This window comes from Microchirus variegatus (assembly GCF_963457635.1).
Source record: "Microchirus variegatus genome assembly, chromosome: 1".
Taxonomy (NCBI): domain Eukaryota; kingdom Metazoa; phylum Chordata; class Actinopteri; order Pleuronectiformes; family Soleidae; genus Microchirus; species Microchirus variegatus.
In genome coordinates, this window is record NC_139802.1 from 4,446,112 (window position 1) to 4,465,871 (window position 19,760).

General features: G+C 41.4%; 1 protein-coding gene across 1 annotated transcript; it reads left to right on the forward strand.

The window, feature by feature from the left end:
• cgna (cingulin a) lies at positions 1–10,171 on the forward strand (the record flags this gene model as incomplete). The annotated part of the gene is made up of 20 exons (XM_083890509.1): positions 1–915; positions 1,027–1,124; positions 1,225–1,294; positions 1,398–1,493; positions 2,129–2,238; positions 2,466–2,577; positions 2,748–2,960; positions 4,949–5,097; positions 5,293–5,319; positions 5,807–5,927; positions 6,024–6,236; positions 6,543–6,764; positions 6,869–7,117; positions 7,247–7,417; positions 7,617–7,778; positions 8,166–8,339; positions 8,479–8,597; positions 9,193–9,301; positions 9,377–9,540; positions 10,036–10,171. 20 exons carry the CDS (start codon positions 1–3, stop codon positions 10,169–10,171), a joined length of 3,630 nt encoding a protein of 1,209 aa, XP_083746635.1.
• Between the last annotated feature and the right edge of the window lie 9,589 nt (positions 10,172–19,760).

Here is a 19,760-nt window from a genome sequence, read left to right on the forward strand (position 1 = left end):
ATGAGTGCACCATCCTCAGGTCGGAAGACCCCAGTGGACCACGGCGTCCAGATCCGCTTCATCAATGACATCTGTGAAGCAAGTGGGGGACAGCCCGGGTACCAGCCGAAGCCCAAGACTCATGCCTCATCCAAATATGGCGTGGCAGTGAGGGTGCAGGGAATCGACGGTCAACCATACGTGGTCCTGAAGGACGGACACAAAGGAGACTCGTATGGGGTTCAGCTCAAGACCCATTACCCGTCGGGCTACAGTAGCCTTCCACGCAGGAGAGACGCGGCAGAGTCGGAACCACAGGGGGTGGATGTGGGAGGAGGAAGTGGAAGAGGGCAAGGAGCGGCACTGCGCCGGGCCCAGTCCCATGGGTCACTGCTGGACAGGGATGGAGAGGGAGGGGCAGGTAATGATGATTTTCAGATGTCCAGGCCACCAGGGGATGGGAAGTCTGGGAGTTATGGAAACCTGGATGGAGGATTAGGATTAAGAGGAGAGAGAGAGCAGCACCGGCACGTCGGTGGTAGAGAGAGGGGCGTGGAGAGGAATGCGTGGGGTGGTTCGTATCAGACGGGGCTCAACGGGTCAGTGAGAGACGATCACTCCTACCCTGACCGTCCTCAACCGACAAATGAGTTTCAGTCTAATCAGAGACAGAGCGGTGTTAACAGACTAGTGGACAGGTTTGACGGTGGCAGCACTGTGGACCAACAGAGACGCTTCCATCAACAAGATCACACGGCTACATCTCCTGCTCTCAGCCCCAACCACCTCACGTCACCTCCATCCTCAACTCACAGCAGCTTGACACGCAGCCAGGAAGCCGTCACCGGTTTCCCTGGGCACTCTGCTAATCAGTGGTCTTCATCAGGGAGATATGGTCCTGTGGCAGCACCGCAGCCCAGTCTGACTGAGGCACAAGTAAGAAGTGAACGTTATTATTGAAATAAAGAATACGTGTATGTGCTTTTGCTTGCCCACACCACAGAGCATGCAAATTTGCAAGAGTAGTTTTCTGATCTATGTCTAAAGGTGACCCCTGACCTTTTGCTGGACCAGGGTCAGAGTGCCGAGAAGAGCAGTGAGGAGGAGCAGGTCATGCAGACTGTTTACAACATTCTGAAGCAAGGGTACGGACTTGCATTTCATCATTAACCTTCTCTTATTAAACACACATAGTTTTTAATAGTTGAAATACTACAAAATGTGTATTTTTATCCTTTTCTTCAGAAATAATGAGAGTGACGCTGTGGTCAGGCACAAAGTCAAGCTCATCTTTCAGAGGATACCGAGTAGAAAAGTTAGGCCCTTTTTTCAAAAGTTCTGATTCATATATTAAATTAAATAAATGATATGGGCAAGCTGCTAATACCATTTGTGTCGCCTCACACATTTTCCCTCAGCCCAATGAAATGCCGAGGGACGAGTGGACGAGAGAAAAGAGGGTGCTTGAGAGAAAAATCGCTGAACTACAAACTGGCCTGCAGGAGAAAAAACTGGTGAGCGAAACTGGAATTATTGTGTATGAGCAAGCACTGCTGATATGATTATTTTTTATTTGTTAGTTTTTGCTCTGTTAGTTCTGTAATTTTTGCATCCATGAAGCCTTAAATTCAGCCAGATCAGTGGAACTGGCTGTAACTGGAGGATGTTGATATTCTCAGATGAATCTGCCACTTTTACTTAACTCCTGTTGCATGGAGCTCATCCAGTGCCACACACAAACACTCCTTTTAATGGAAGCACTGACAATCAAGGAAGGAAGTAGTTGTTGGCCTGTTGCAACAGCAGGAGACTCCCCTCAGAGTTAAATGTGGTTTTAACTAATCTAACCAAGAGGGCTGGGGGTTTCTTGGATTGTGCTTCAGATTAATTGTCTTGATTAATCCTTAAAAGGGCACATACACAATAATCTTACTTCAGTAATGTCTCATCATATGTTATTTCAAGGAATCAGGGCAGGATTTAATCCCTAATAGCTCCCAAGAACTTAATCCTGTATGCATATTGATCGCATTGGAAAATGCCAGCATGCGTGTACGTTTCCTAAAAGCCCATTGTTTATGCAGCCAGTGCAACCTGCTGTCTCGTATTTCACTGCTCTCATTTATTCATCACGTTTGCTTGTGTGCAGGACTCTGAAGTCGCTCTGAAAGCTGAGCTGGAATGCTGTCTGGATGAAAACCTGCAACTCCGGGAGATGCTGGACCGGAAGAAGACGGAATTAAATGAAACCCAATCAGAGTGAGGGCACAAAAGCACATGCATATAAAACATAGAGTAAAAGCGTGGTACCACTGTGTTCAGGAGTAAGACGGAGACAACTCCACTTTGTTTTCAAGCCCACAATTCCCACTGTTTCACGAACAAGCAGTTAGTGTATCTTATTCACGAGGCCAAGTTAGCATTTCATTGTTATTTGAATAGAAGAATCACATGGTGGTTTGTATGCACTCTCTTTTTTCTCGCAGGCTGACTCAGCTGCGTATGGAAAGGGAGAATGCAGAGGCACGAGTCAGAGGGATGGAGGACCAGCTGGCTGAGCTTCAGGATGAACTAAGGAGAGATAATGGCAGCAAGACGGTACTGAAATAGTGATATGCAGAGAAAAACAGAAAATAAAATAAAATTGCGTCTCTAGACTGCTCTTGTAGCATCATATTAACAAGTTGAATAGCTGAGAAATAAAATAACATTATGCTTCGTGGTCAGCTGCCCCATCAAGTTTACTGTACGATCCCTTATGTTTGCAGGACCTGGTGTCTTGTCAGACACAGCTGATGGACGTCTGCCAGCTGAAACACAAGCTGGAGGAGACGCTGAGGCAGAGGGAGAGGGAGCTCACGGCTCTGAAAGGAGCACTGAAGGACGAGGTGGCCACACACGACAGAGAGATAGAGGCGCTCAGAGAGCAGTACAGTGGCGACATGGAGAAGCTCCGCAGCAGCATGGAACAGGTGTCTCAGGTGTGGGCACACACGCGCAAGTTAGATTTGAAAGGAAAATGGTTTCAATCGGATAGATTGGTCAAATCTTTTTATGTGATTGAAAATAGAGGTGAGCGGAGGGCTGTGTTATGGCCAGGTCCGTCTGTCTGCTGAGAGCTGCATGCCAATAGCAGAAATTAACATCATCTTCATTTTCTGCTGATTTATCCTCCACATGAGGGACAATGGGGGGGCGCTGGTGCCAATCCCAGCTGATATAGACTGAAAAGCAGGGTACATGCTGGACAGGTCACCAGTCCATCACAGGGACACATAGAGACCATCCACTCTCTCACACACTCACACCAATTAAGAGAGTCTATATTTTGCCCAATCCCCAAATCTACTACAGCTGTGGTGTCAAACTCAAATCACAGTGGGCCAAAATGTAAAACTTGGACAAAGTCGTAGGCCAACTTTGATATTTATAACTCTCCCTCACTGAAAGGGTTGGGCTGATTGTGTGATCTCTGCTGCCACAATAAAACTAGCCTTTACTGCAGCTTCACTCTCTGATGTGGCTTTTTTGAACATAGTCTGTTGTGAAACCAAACTTCTTTTCATCTCTTCTACTTTCTGGCATATTTGAGTAACGTCCAGGTCCTTGTACTTGTCGTGATGTTTTGTATCATAGTGGCATCTAATGTTATAGTCACGTTGGCTCCACATACAAAACAAACGGGGCTGTCTTTTGTAAACAGATATTCAGCCTCCCCACCTCCCAAGTTCCCGTTTTCTGCCTTTATTTTCCTCATTTCTGGGAGGGGTGGCACAGTGCCAGTAGTAGCATAGGGACGCTATGACTGTTGCGATGACCATAGTCGCGGATGCTATATACCGGGGGGCCAGCCCTAGTAATCTTTTGGTATTGCCTCGTGGGCCAAATATAATTACACTGTGGGCCAAATTTGGCCTGCGGGCCAGAGTTTGACATCTTTGTCCTACAGTGAACATATCTCAAGTGTTTTCAAGTGCTGTCTGCTTGTTGAGGATGGTGAAAACCATCTGCTTGTTGAGGATGGTGTTGTTTAAAGCTTTACATTGATGTAATGGCACAAAACATTATTAACATCAGATTAAATGACATCCTAGTAGTGTGCAGATTCCTCATTTGAAAGGTTTGACGCATTCCACTTAAAGAATGAAACTGGTTTCCACTCAATGATCACACAGCTTTCTCGTCTTTTTCTCTTTTCTTTTAATTTTGACACTGCGTTAATAAATAGGAAATGGAAATATTGGTTCTGTCAACTTAATGTTATTCCTTCAGCTCCTCTATTGGCCTTTCTTCCAGTTAGTTAGCTTGTTATGGCTCCTTGAACTTTACCTGCTAAATTAATCTATTTCTTGGTGGTACAAGCAAGAATATGGCAGGTAGAAACAGTCTACCTAATTAATGGTAAACACAAATATTTCAAGAATATAACTAGTATTCTGTTATTTGGAGCTGCTTAGAGGTTAACTTTGTTCCTCTGCTCAGTCTTAGCTGAAGCTCTTCTGGCAGCAGGGACATCCTCCCCTTGGACCTGGATTTAGGGATTTAGGGGATTTTCTGCTGAGCATTGTTGGTCTGTTATATGTTTTAGCACACTTGTCAACTATGGTTGTTTTAAACCTGTAATTAAACTTTGATAATCAGTCAAGGTTCCCTCTACAGAACTTCCATTTTGACATTACTGTTGTAATCTACTCTCTCTAAAACGGTTCTAACTTTACAGTGGTAGCTTGTTGCTGTTTATCAGTGCTGTGTGCAAAATAGCAGCCCCAATTACAGTAGCATGTTCTGCACATAGAGCTCTAAAAATCATAAATAAATAGTATTTCAAGGAGACATTTGACCTCCTTCATTAAGAGAACTAACATGACATCTTAATGGACGTCAATCTACACCGAGAATGCTATTCATGACATGTTCGGTAAATTATACAATAAGCTCTTAATACGCCCTCCTCTGTATTCTGCTTTAGTCTCACGCAGGGATTGAAGCCGAGCGGTTACGTGTGAATACATCAGTTCGCTCTCTCCAGCAGCAGTTGGAGGACTGCAGAGACGAGAGCAGCCACTGGATGGAGCAGTTTCATTCCACCAGGGATGAGCTGAGGACGACTAAACAAGAGTGAGTCACTTAAAAACAGTTTAAACATTTCCATCATGTATTCATCCTTATCACCTGTCTGTGTTTGGGATATCCAGTGTTTACACGGACACGCATTACATCCTCTCACTGTGCACCTGCTGTTCTACTAATGTGTGTCCGTCTCTTTTCTTTTTATTTTACCTGGTCACTGTTTCTTCCTCTCCTCTCTGTCAGAGAGCCACCCAGCAGTCCCGAAACACCGTGAGAGTCACTAATTGAACAGCATTTGTGTTTAGACATGACTAGCCGACTAGTTGTAGTGTCAAGGCCACCCACGCATGAATCACGTTCAAATATGGACCAAGAATTCACTAAGGCAGGGGTCCTACTGGGGTTAAGCGGAAATGATTCTGATGATCAGCCACACGCTGGTGTTTTTACTTTAGCATTTTATTGACTGTGTGTCTGTACGGTGTAACGATCCAGATTAAAACACAGATTAAAAGTGAGAGGTGTGGGTGGTCTATTTTTGTGAGTGTGTAGCAAAAGAAAAAACAATACTGTAGACTTGACTCACTGTTGATGTCTCTAATGCGCTAACATGGAATGTTCCCCATTGATGACTTCGAAATAAATTAAACTCGCTTGCAATGATTCGTCCGTGTAATCCAGTGGCCACTGATCAGCTAATCGAGCAGCACACGAGTGGCATATTTGGCTCACGTTACATGTTATGCTCACGTTCCAGACTTCTGCAAGCTCGCATGGATAAGGAGGAGTTTGAGGAGGAACTGAAGGAGCTCCAGGACCGAGTGAGCACCATGAAACAACAGATGCCAGACCCTAGCCAATCACAGACTCTCAACCAGGTGCAGTAAACGCGCTCATGTTCGTGCAATCGCTGTGACACCGGTGAACAATAAACACATGTTTCCGTCCATCAAATTGTTCATGTTTATGTGCAGGAGCTCCAGCGATCCACCGCTGATCTACAGAAGGCTAAGGCTGAGGTGGAGAAGCACATGACCCAGTTTGACAAGAAGGTCATGGAGGTCATCGCCATCAAGAAAACTCACCAGAACCAAGAGGCAGAGATGAAGTATGAGATTGACAGGCTAAAGGGCCAACTGCAGAGGGCCAAAGATGACTGTGCCAGAGCACAGGAGAAAAACAAACGGGTAAGTTAAATATCACAGAAGACATTCAAAGCTTTCTACATAGATCATTTAAGGTCTTGGCTTTAATAATGTGAATTTTTGTAAGAAATGGATGGAATCAGGGTCTGTTGATGAGGAGCTGGTGGTCAGGTTGCTTATTTTTGTAGATTTAATGTCACATTATCAACAACACACGCTCTGACTGGTGAGATGTGACTGCTTCTACCAGAAGTGAAACTTTACCTCAGTCCAAAAAGAATAAAAGATGCTGCAACGACACAACACCAAGTGAAATGCAATTTAAATGATTTGTCATCATACTTCTAGCTCCCAGACCCGGCCACTATCACAGAGCTGGAGCAGAAGCTTGACGTGGCACTCACTGAAGCTACCCAGCTCAAAGAGAAACTCTCACTGGCTGAAGACGACCTGGAGTCCAGTAAAACAAATCTAAGCAGGGCTCAGATGGACCTTAACTTGCTTCAAGATTCCCAGCAGGAACAGAAAGAGGCCAACACGCGTCACAAAGAGAAACTCTCACGATTAGAGGTAACATTGCATCCTCTCACACAACACTCTCTCTCCAGCCCAGGCTGTTGGGTATCTTGGAGATTTTTTGAAGTGTAACTGAAAATCCTCCGTGGTATCCTCAGGCTCAGCTGCAGACCAGTGCTACAGAGAGCTCAGAGACGGAGCTCGCCCTGCACTCTGAGGTTAGGGGCCTGAGATCTGAGCTGGATGAGGCCAAGAGAAAAGCTTCCAGACTGAGCCAAGAGCACCGTGAACTCGCTCTGCGTCTGGAGGATGTAGAGAAAGACAAGGAATTGCTCAGACAAACTATCGGCCAACTCGTAGAGACCAAACAACAACAAGAGAGATCTCTAGACAAACTCAACAAAGAGGTAAGAAGGAGAAACCCAACTTAGATGTTTGGAAATGACAGAAGTCTGAGAGCATCCCTCACTCGAGGACATACTGGACCAAATATTCATCCATGTTTTTGGTTTTTGTCCCCTCTTCCTCCGTGTCAGTATGACACACTAACCGTGTCCTCGAGAGAGGAGACGCAGGTTCTTCGGGTTCAGCTGGAGGAGCTGAGGGAGAAGGCGCGCAAGGAAATGCAGGAGGTGCAGCGTCATGAAGAAGACGTTCATTCTGAGCTTGAAAGAAGTCGCACGAGTTTAAAAAGACTTGAGGAAGAAGTGAGTGTTTGTGTTATTTTGTGTGTCTTTGTGCATGTTTACTCTCCTGTTTGGACTGGAAATGTGTTTTAATCATGCAAATTGTATCTGTACTGAGTTTGTCCAGTTTTTATTGTACATGCTTGACAGATTTCATGCAGATCTAATTCATGCACACGCATGACCATTTCTAATATGATACATTTTTTTTTTTTACTAGACATCAAGACATAAGAAGGAGATCATGCTTGTGTGTGAAGAGAGAGACAACCATCAGTTGGATAAAGAGCTTCTTAGCAACAGACTGCGCCACCTGGAGGGAGAGTTGGAGAACAGCAAAAACAGCTACAATGAGAAAACACGGGAGATTCGCCTTCTGGAGGTTAGATATGAGCATGTCTTAAACTCCTGGTTTGGAAGAATAAAGAGAATGAAACACATGGGAAAGATGACCATAATGTTATGGTTTCATGTTTTTTTATTTATATAATGCAAATGAGTCCCTAACGAAAATAGTTTCACTTATTGTAAGAATGAAATACTGACACCCTTACTTGAATGCTTTATTTGTATCTGTACGTCACATACAAAGTTTATAGATTATTGTACGTATGGCCATTGCAATTATGTTGTCGTGAATCTTTAAAGTGTAATTCTGACATAGCACAAAGCCTTGATATCAAGATGATATAGTGATCGCACACATTAAAGTGTACCGTATAAAGCAACAGAAACAACATACACATTTACTCTCATAAACATCTGTCAGGACAAGCTGAAGCGCATGGAGTTGGAGCTGGAGGAGGAGAAAAGCAGTGCGGAAATGCTGACCGATCGGGTGACGAGGAGCAGAGACCAGATCGATCAGCTCCGCTCTGAGCTCATGCAGGAGAGGTCGACCAAACAGGACCTGGAGCTGGACAAGAACACCCTGGAGAGACAAGTCTGTGCACAATCTTTCACATCTGTTTTTTTGCTCATCACCACTTTTACATCTTCACTTTAACACAATCAAGGTGAAATTACGACACAAACCCTCTCCCCTGACTGTTTTTTTTGTGTGTGTGTGTGTGTGTCAACAGCTGAAGGAGCTGAAGAGTCGTGTGGTTGACATGGAGGGTCAGTCTCGCTCCTCAGCAGGAGTCTCCCAGCTGGAGAACAAGATCCAGGAGCTTGAAGAAAGCTTACGCAGCGAGGAAAGGTGCAGTGCAGACAGAAAACTTCTTCTATAATATTTAATCTTCATTCATTGGGTTTACTTACCACTTGGGGTCACCCATACAATTTTTTCCATTAAAAGTCACTCTTTTATTCATCGAAAGAGTTGCAAAATGGATAGAAAATATCGTCAAGACATTGACAAGATTAGAAATAATGATTTTTATTCTAAATAATAATGTTGCCCTTTCATCAAAGAACCAGCAAAACTGTTTTCAGCTGTGCTAACATCATTGCACAAGGATATTCAAGGGTTTTCTAATCATCCAATAGCCTTTTAATGTGATTAGCAAACACAATGCACCACTAGAACACTGGAAATGGGCCTCTATGTACATATTCCATTAAAAAACATTTCATCTTAATCATTTAACTTATATTTATTGAAAAATTTCCAAGTGACCCCAAACTTTTGAGCGATAGTGTATGTGTACACATAACCAGACTTAATAACCTAATGGGAGCAATGATGTGGCAAATGTTCTCCTGATGTTAATTATGGCTGAGATTCAGTGATTCATTTAATCATTAAAATGCTCATTATGTCTTATGTTCTGTTCTTGTTTATAAAAAAAAAGGGAGAAAAACTCGATCTTGGCGTCTCAGCGTCGTCTGGAGAGGAAACTTAAAGACCTCAATATGACAATGGACGAGGAGAGAGAAGCACACACTGAGCAGAGAAACCAGGTGCATATATCAGACAGTGTATGTCATTAAAAAAAAACAAAAAAACAACAACATCAACCTTGCTCTGTGTTGCAGTTTGCTCTGAGAGTGAAGGCTCTAAAGAGGCAGGTGGATGAAGGAGAGACGGAGCTGGAAAGGGTCGAGGGTCTCAGAAGGAAAGCTCAGAGAGACATGGAGGAACAGATGGAGATTAAAGAGGCCTTACAGGGCCGAGTCACAGCTCTGGAGGCTGAGATCAAGTAAGCATTTTTTTTTTTTTTTTCGTTGTCTCAGTTTTTCTGTTGCTCGTCCAACTCCGTTACTCACTGTGAGCTCTTGGTCACGATCGCACAAGACATTTCCGGACAGTGGGACGATCACAGCTGTGTGTACGAAATGATTAAACCTGAAATCCAGATGATGTGTGAAAACTCCAGATTCTTCAGCTGTTACACACGGTCACCTGGTAGTAATTTCCTCAGTCTCACTAAGGCGCAACATTTCACAACGTGATGCGCGTAAGAGCGTCAGCGTCTTTTCACCCAGGTGTGAAAAGGTATTTCATTAAACGGCGAAAGCAATGGGGAAATCAAATTCCAGACATGCTCCCACTAGCAGGAAACTACAGTTTATTCCTGTGTGTTTCACCAGCAGGGGGAGCACTGGCCGTGTCGATGAAAGAATAACTCTGTTCCAGTAAATCATTTTAACAGTATGCATGATGATGATGGTGGTGTGATAATGATGTGTCGCAGGAGGAAGAGTCAAGCGAAAATGCGGCCGACTTTGGACTCGTCGGCTCTCAGCTCAGACGACGATGACAGCATTTATGACCCTTCCTCCATCACCTCCATTCTCACTGAGAGCCACCTCCAGACCAGCTCCTGTTAGAGCAGCACTTAGGAGACAGGTATGAGGGGGGAGAAAATATAGCACTGCAACAACACATTATTGTATTGTGGTACGGTCGTGTAGTTTAGGAAGGATGAACACTACGTCTTAATTAGCCATATTGTAGAGTTGAGGAGGGTAAAAGGATTTTCCCCACCCAAGTGAATGGAAGGAAACAAAACATCCTCTTCATTTCAGGGAATTTACTTCAGACGACAACAATGCACTCTGATTTTACTCCTTGGTATAGTTGGAAAGAATGCGATTCACGAACATGGTAAACTGCCAATACGTCCCAAACCATTTGAGAGATTTTCGCATCAAGCACTTATGGTACCATACTATAAAATCTAATTATATTTCAAACTTGTTTACAAAAACAAGAACAAGAAAATAAAAAAAAGAAGTAGAACCTGGTGCTGAGTATTTATATGTATTTATACACATATAAAACCAATAACAGAAAACCTAATATAATCATATTTCATGTCCACAAAGGACACACGTCTGTCCCCATTTCATTTTTTTTTTTTACACAAACACAAGAATCAACATTAACCTTTCCCTGAACACCAATACACCTTTGTTATACAAATACTGTGGGGAAATGAAAGTGTTCAAAGTGAAGACACTGACTGACTGACGAATAATGTTCTCATTATTTCCTGATGCGAACCGTTTACGTGCCGGACATGTTTAGATCCTGTGCCGTTCACAGATCACAGGTGGAACTGAGTGTTAACACTGAGATCATTATGATGGACATGACGGAGATTTTAAAACTGCCAGCGGTTCAACACTAAAACTCTGAATTCCTCCCAGTTTTCCTATTGTAATGCACAAATAACTTTCATAACCAGATCTAATGGTTGAGTACTGTAAATGATTCCTGATGAATGAATGAAATTTGGATTGTGTTCCCTGTAATCAAAAAGTATATATATATATATATATATATGTGTTCTATAGTGTGAGTGCTTATAGTTATTACTATGTCTGGCCTTTTCTACTCACTCAAACACGATGTATAATCTGTTGTGACACTAATACACAGAAACGTCTTAAAGGTATTTTTTTAGACAGAGGTGCACATTATTTTTCCAAACTAGTAATAAATATCATGTTAAAGGGAGTTTAAACTCTGCCCGGTGAGTAGTTATCACTGTATCTGTAGCGGTGAAAGTACAACACACCTTAGACCTTTTTTTTTACAAATATCTTTTGTAAATGTTTCTCAAACTTCACAAACTGGCTGAAGCTGCAGAAATCCTATGCATTCATTATATGAAGTCAAACATAAGAATGTAATGTTATGTCATTATACTGCCTTAAAATGACTACAACCTGTTGTTTTGCATTTCACTTGTTATAGTTATCTGAATTGTTTTTTTGTAAGATTTTGTAGAAAGAAACTGAATAATCGGTTATAATTCAGTACATTCCGCTGTAATGCTTCTCTCTTTCCACGGTACACGTTTGATTTGTTAGTTCATGAGCTGGTACAAACTGTAATTGTTCACTGGAAAAATTGTACTTCACGAAGTAGATCCTTTTTTTTTTTTTTTCGTGCATAAAACGACATGCAAATAAAACTCTCACGTTGAAATGTATGATCTTGTTCTTGCAAATTTCCCTTGAACAGATGGACTTGGGTATAACCGGTTCTCTGCTCAACAGGATTAGTCTGTGTTAAGTAGTTCAGTTGACTTTCCTGGAAAAGATAACAGTAGAAATAATGTGTCTTAACACGACGGGTAAAATGTAGCCCAAAAGAAAAGAAGAGTCCAATAAAGATTGTACTTTGTCATCAACATTCAGTCAGTGCTGCATGTTCCTCCACTTTTAAATGGCACCAGGTGTCTGTTGTGACCGTTGTGCTGCAGCGCGTTTGGCGTCATGTTTGTGTTTTGGCCACAGGGCTTTGTTGCAGTGGAGTCGGAGGTAATGTTTGTTATGCAACGCCGACTTCTATTTAAGTATGTAACTGAATAAGGTCTCGAGAAAACCGCCGACAGTTAAGCACATAATGGTTATCATCACTGCGTTGTCAAAGTTTTTAATCATAGGGACTGAGTGTTTCCAGCAGCCAGCCTTCGTCTGTGTTTGCCACTTCCATCAATGTGATTATTAACTTTTGGAAACTAGTGGCAGGTCCTTGTTGGCGACTTGAAATGTAAAAATATAATTTGTTGTTTTTACAACTTCACATTGAGAAATATGCAAGTCGTGCACTATTTTTGTTAAAGGTCCCATATAATGCAAAATCAACTTTTTAATCATTTAAAGGTACAATATGTAGTATTTATGGGTTTATATAACCCAAAATCCACTTTTTTATGCATATTATGTGCTCCTGCATTGTCTAGTCACTTTATAATAGTTTTTGTTTCATTTTCGTAGTGTTTCAAAAAGTCATGTTAAATAACATGACCGTGGACCGCGGTTGCATAGCCACTGTTAGCAGCGAGACGCCATGTTTCTACTGGAGCCTGTAAGGACAAACGCGAGAGAACAAAACAAGTGTCTCTCTACTTGTAGCGGAAGTCCCGCCTCCTCTCTCTCCGCTTCGTCTGCTACGGCCGCGGTAGCTCGCCCTCTCCCTCGCCTCACGAACCTCATCTGCTGACACGGAGAAAGACGACGAGGACGACATTTGACCAGCTGCGGATACCGTAGCGCTCAGGGAAGGGAGGGGGTGAGCAGAGCAGCAGGTCTTTGTTGTAAATTTCAGCCTCTCCTCTAGATGGCACTATAAACTACTTATTTCCGCTTTAAATCCTTATATTTGGGACTCTGGCGGCCCTATGAGTCGGCAAAGTGTGAAAAAAGATGACTCACTCGTGTTTTTGTGGGCCTCCTCAGTCTAAGTACAGGAGATGAATCACACGATGTTGACTTCCGCGCTCACTCAGATGTCAAAATGCGCTAAATTCCTGGAATTGTTGTCTCACGGAGCTCCGCTTTGTCCGTAAAACATGCGAGAGTGCTGGCGAGCGCAACGTAAGTTCTATTTTTGGCTCCACAGTGCAGCACAGAGTTCTACACAAACTTCCAGCATCAGAGGATTTATCTGTCCAGTGGATACATGTTATATATGACGGCAATGTGCCTGCTAGAGCCTGATCACTTTTCCAAATGCTAACTGCTGTTAGCTCCCAGTAGCCTCTGTGGCTGATGTCATTTCCTGTCCCTTAAGATTTTTTTTTTTTTTTTTTACTGCTAAACATAGGGTTCTGAACAGGGCTGTTTTGGCAGATTGATTGAACTGCTGTGGTGCTTCATCCTTATGGTATTTTGACCAAAATTCACTAGGACACCAGGGAACTAGGGTATACTATGAGTCCTTAGTTTAGGAGACGACACCAGGGGACTGTAAATTGTGTACAGTACATGATGTACAGGAGAGGAACAGACGAACCGCATAACCTTTACATATCAGGTATACTGTGCACTGTATATAATACATACTGCGTTTTGTCTACATCAGCTAAACTGAGCGTGTTTTAACCTGTCAGCTAAACCTGTAGTGGTTGCTGCCCTTTTATGTATTGACGTAGATGATTCTTTTTTTATTTTGTCATCACAACTGTGAGACTCATCACGCCTTCCTGATGTGTTGACAGAAGAGGATGAAGCTTCCATTTATGGACACGGGTTCAGGTGGCTATTGTTAGACCGGCTAAAGCTGTGCTACAATTTCACAAACAGGAAGTAGAAGTAATATAATGGTTGATTGCGATGCATTTCACCTCTCAAACATGGCACAGTCCAGCATTCCCGTCTCTGGACTTTCTCACCAGGTCTACACAAACCTCCCTGGGGTTAAAAGTTCAGTCCTTTTTTTTTTTTTACAAGAAAGGAGTCAGAAGATTTTTCATACTGAACCACGCCTTCAGCGGAGTTAAAACTGTTTGTCGAATGTCTCTGTGAGTGATTAGGCTTACGTTGCAGGCTGGTGAGGCCGTACAGTCGTTATACAGTGGGTATAGTGATGGATTACGGGCTAGCCGCCTGGAGCACCACGGGGTGAGGCGAGGCAAGAATGTCAACTGAGATGTGTGTGAAAGACGCATTCACGGAAGTGCGAAATGTGTGAATTCGTAAGCGGTATCGTAGAAAATGACCCTACCTAACGCGAGCCACTGTCGATCCTGCTCGTCTGTTAATCTCAGCTTAACATTTATTACAATAATGGGAATGAATCGATGTCTTTTATGCACCGTACGAGAACATTTTTATGACTCGAGGCATTTGTTTTTCCATCATGCAGTCGGCACCCTGTAGGGACACGTCAAAACTCACATCCGACCTGGCACAGACTTTCATAACCAGACTGGTTGACTGCACCACACTTACATATGTGTGTGTGTGTGTGTGTGTGTGTCTCAGAAGACTGTCCAGGTCTCTTGCTGCTTTGGACAATGGCCTCCCCCCAGTGCTATTGTGTGATTGATCTATCAAAGACCTGAAAAACGCTCCTCCCTCGTGTGCTTGTCGGGAACTGAACTTCAAAAATGTTGTACTTTTGTTGGCACAAAGTCACACCTTCAGTGTTTGCTGTCGAACCAGACGTGGCACATCCATGATGCTTCACTGTATAAGCAAACCTGTAAGCAACGCCGCGGAGTGCACACACGACCTGTTTTGCTAGACTGTAAATTATGTGGAGGCATACTTTCCATGGGTGGGATAGGACTTCCATATAATTCCAGTTTTCCTGGTAGAACATTAAACCTGAGAGCTAATCACTGGGTGTGCTGTGTTTTGAAATCATGCCTGTGTTTGCTATTACAGCATTGTTGCTGTTGTTCACAAAAGTATGCGGCGCAAACCGCAGGCGCGAAAATATTTCCATGTGTTTCCAGGTGATCCGCATGTGGGAAGACGAACGCTAACGTACTGTATATGATGATGACTAATGTGTTTCTGTGTAGTTTAAAGGGCATTCATTTGGGCAAAACAAAAGGAGTGGAGCATCATTTCTACATGTCAGTGCTATAAATATCCACATTTCTGTCAGGCAGGAATTTAGAAATACTGAGGTCGGTGTGCCAAAAAACAAAAAAACAGACAATTATCTCTAAAAAAGTTTAGTAAATTTAATTATGGAAATATATGAGGTCATAAGAAAATAACATGCTATTAAAATTAATAATAATACTATTACTTATTGAACTTTGACAATCGCATTTTTCCACTTACAGTCCTGACAGTGCACATTAGGCACGGCACGGCTCTACTCTACACGGTTTGGTTCGTTTTCCATTACTGTCGTACCTACACTACCGTTCAAAAGTTTGGGCTCACCTGTACAATTTTTGTTGGTGTTTTCCATTAAAAGTCAGACATTTATTCATCAAAAGAGTTGCAAAATGAATAGAAAATATAGTCAAGACACTGACAAGATTAGAAATAATGATTTTTATTCAAAACAATAATTTTGCCCGTCAAACTTTGCTTTCGTCAAAGAACCAGCAGAACTGTTTTCAGCTGTGCTCACATCATTGCACAAGGGTTTTCAGGGGTTTTCTAACCATCCAATAGTCTTCTAACACGATTAGCAAACGCAATGTACCATTAGATCACTGGAAATGGGCCTCTATACACATATGTACATATTCCATTTAAAACCGGTCGTTTGCAGCTAGAATAGTCGTTTACCACATTAACAATGTATAGAGTGTATTTATGATCAATTTAATGTGATTTTCATTGAAAAAAAAGTGCTTATCCTTCACAAACAAGGACATTTCTAAGTGACTCCAAACTTTTGAACCCTAGTGTAGGTGCTAAAAAAAAGCAAAAAAAAAAGTGCTGAGTCGAGCCGTGCCGGAACTGTGTCCTGAAAATGCTCCATAATTAAAACGGAACAAATGTCAACACAAGGGCCTTGAGTAAGTAAGTAAGTAAGTAAGTGAGTAAGTGAGTAAGGCGAGGTTGGTAATTAGGGAGGAAGGACAAATGACAAACTAGATTATGTGACTAAAATTAGTGCCTGGTGTCATCATTGTTTTCCTGAAAGAATGGTCGTGTTACTAGCACAGAGGTGATTCGTTGTCACATTACTGCACTTATCATCACCTTCGTCTTATTACATCCACATGACCAAAACCTGACCTTTGCCTGTCTTTTTTTTTTTTTTTTTTACTTTTTTATTGGACAGTCTTACACGACTGACTGATAACAACTAAATAATATTTTTAATAGGCCAGGTGCTGTCTGTTATGATCCTCGGGCGAGCGATTGTGTTGTTTGTCTACAAACGACGGCCGACGAGAAGGAAATCAATAAGACATTTAAACTTCTTTGGCTCCAATAGTGTCGAAATGAAATCAAGTTAAAGGGATAGTTTGGGTGCTTTCAGTCGTAGTAGTAAGACGTCTTAACCGTGCACCGAAGTCCATGGAGAAAATCAACATCTGCTGCTGCTGCTGCTCTTGTTTGGTAAGTTTGTGAATTAAGTTTTTTCCAAGTTGACCAAGTTTTAGACCATTTATGAACATATGAAGCTATTAACGACACATTTGTGCCAAGTCATTTCAAAGACACAATTCTCCAACTGTGTAACAAATATTGTTCTCCCCAAAAAGAAGAAAACAAGTTTTTTTGTATCTGAAATTGGAAGGAGGCAGAAGTAGATCAACAACTCCTGTTTCCAGTCAGAGAAGGTGACAAACATATTCTTAAAATATCATCCTCTTGACGTGTCAGTGTCACTTCCAACCAAGAACAGTCACTTTAAAGACTATTTTCAACAAGATAACCTCATAAGAAAACCATTACTGTTACATCAGAGTGAGAACCACGCTGAGTTCTGACTCACTTACCAGTCTCAGGTGTGGATGGATGCAAACATGCAAAGCGTCTGAGCTCTGGATCAGTCTGTCTGACTGTGTGTGGTCAGCCGTGTGATGTTAACACATAATTATGTCATTTCTCAGACTTGTGATGACACGCCGCGTTGAGGTGGAGGTATGTTAGAGTTCAGAGCATGTGATGTGGGAGAGCTTCATTCTCCATCATTAATCAACCATTAACACACTATTTGCTCTGCTCTAATCATCAACTACATTCTTGGTTGAGGATTAATTCCTGTGAAAGCTCCACTGCTTTTTGACATGACTTCCTCTTCGTCCACGCATGAGCGTCCCTGCTCATGTCTTCACTCGGATTCACTCAGCGTCAGTAACCACGAGCTGTTGTTTGCTTCTCAACGGCCATTAATGCTATTAACGTCTTGATCCAAGTTTAGGTCTGTGCCTGCACTGGAACAGCTCCTGCTAAAATCGGCAGATTAATGCTTGTTTTTGTTTATTTCTTCAAAGAGTGCTCTTCTAGTTTTGATGAGCATTCAAAGCAGATATATACGGAGCCCCCGAAGAGACATAAGGAAAAAAATAAAATTTATGAAAAACATTTGTTTTTTCAAATTTGTATTTTTTTTTTTTCAAACTTTTTGGAAAGTCGAGATCTGAACTTTCCAGAAAATGATGCAATTTTTTTTTTTTTTTCAATTTTTTTTTTTTTTCAAACTTTTTGGAAAGTCGAGATCTCAACTTTCCAAAAAATTATGATTTTTTTTTTTTTTTTTCAAATTTGTATTTTTTTTTTTTCAAACTTTTTGGAAAGTCGAGATCTGAACTTTCCAGAAAATGATGCAATTTTTTTTTTTTTTCATTTTTTTTTTTTTTTTCAAACTTTTTGGAAAGTCGAGATCTCAACTTTCCAAAAAATTATGATTTTTTTTTTTTTTTTTTTTAATTTGTATTTTTTTTTTTCAAGCTTTTTGGAAGTCGAGATCTCAACTTTCCAAAAAAATATGAAAAAAATTTTTTGTTAAAATTTTTTTTCTTTTTTTGGAAAGTCAAGATTTTGAGTTTCCAAAAAATTATGAAAGAAACAAAAATTTCAAAAAAAAAATTTCATACTTTTTTTGGAAACTTGAGATCTCGACTTTGAAACACGAGATTTAAAAAAAAAAGAAATTCTTCTTTTTTTTTTCTTTTTTTTCTCATGTCACTTCGGGGGCTCTGTAGATTTACACTATAGTTTCTGCTCGTAATGGAACAACACCACTTTTTTGTGTCATATACCGATACAATATCACAAATAATTCTCCAACTGTGTAACAAATATTGTTCTCCCCAGAAGATCCGAGATCCAATCCAGTGATTTTCACGTGGGGTTCAAGGATACGTCGTTACGTAGACGGAGCCAGGAATCAAACCCAAAACCTTCCTATTAAAAGCCGAGTGTGCGTCTGATCCACTGTCTGGGTTTTTATTGTTGTGTTTATTTGTCGACACTAAAACTTTTATGTATCTGAATGTACTTGACCACATGTTTCATAACTTGCCAAGCCACTAAATACTGAATAATTAACCGTAACACAGTAAGGTAACTTAGACCAAAACGTTTAAGTGGATTATTCATTTAAGGCAAAATGTGGACACATCTGTGCAAATAACTGTGGATAGAAGTTAATGCAATTCATACTTAGATGTAATGTGCATATAAGAAATATAAGAATGTCAATAGTTTCTCATCAAAACCACATGAAATGGATCCTTGTATCACTGGATTTACAAACCTGCTTTCCACATACTTGTAATCTTAAACGGGTTCATTCTGGTGTGTCACGATTTTCAATTAATAATGTATTGGTAAACTGAGCAGTGCAGTCACTGTGGCTGGATTTGATCAGCCATGAGGGGGTCATTTAGGGACTTTTTTTTTTTTTTTTTTTTAAGCTTTATGCATCGATAGAAAAATAAGGTAAAATATACAACAGAGATATTGGCTTGGATTCAGGTGACTGTTGGAAGATTGCAGAGAAGATAAAGACAGGAAAAGGCCTTACAATGTAATATGTGTGTAACAATCCACAGAGAAGGGAAATTAAGGAATGATTTTCAAGAGCAAAAAAAGATGGGTGTCGAAAACTGTAATTTCTATGCATCCATTTAAAGAAGATTTAAGATCTGCATAAGCATCTGAGCTGATTCCACACGTGTCATAATGAGTCACGAGACATAACCGGAAAATACTCTTCCAGTTAAACTCTTAAACAGACAGCGGTGACTGAATGATGTGTGTGTGTGTTGAGTCTCCTTGCACATAGAAGAGAAGTTGCTATTTGCACAGCTCATTATGAGGAGCTGTATTATTTGCACTATATGAGCACCTGTGTTTTTGTCATCCTCAAACATTGTGTTCTCTTCTTTTATTGTGCTTCTTTATTCTTTCCCCCCTCTCTTTTTTTTAATGTTATTCTGTGCAGTGTTTGCCCTTCGACCACGGCACATTTCTCCCAAGGGAGACTAATAAAATGACCCTGACATTGACCTTGTTTGTATATTACACTTCGACATTGTTTGGTCAGGCACGATGGCCGGGATTCCAGCCCCTGTAAAGCAAGGGCCCTTACCTACAATTCATATAAAAGCAGTTCTACACTTATGGAAACATTTGATGCTGACGTTGGAATCCGATTTGCAGCCTCTGATTAGGCAGATAAGGGAACTTTCACATTTGAAATAAACTTTAACGTTTTCTGAACCCCTGCCCTGACCCCCACCACTTTTATTTT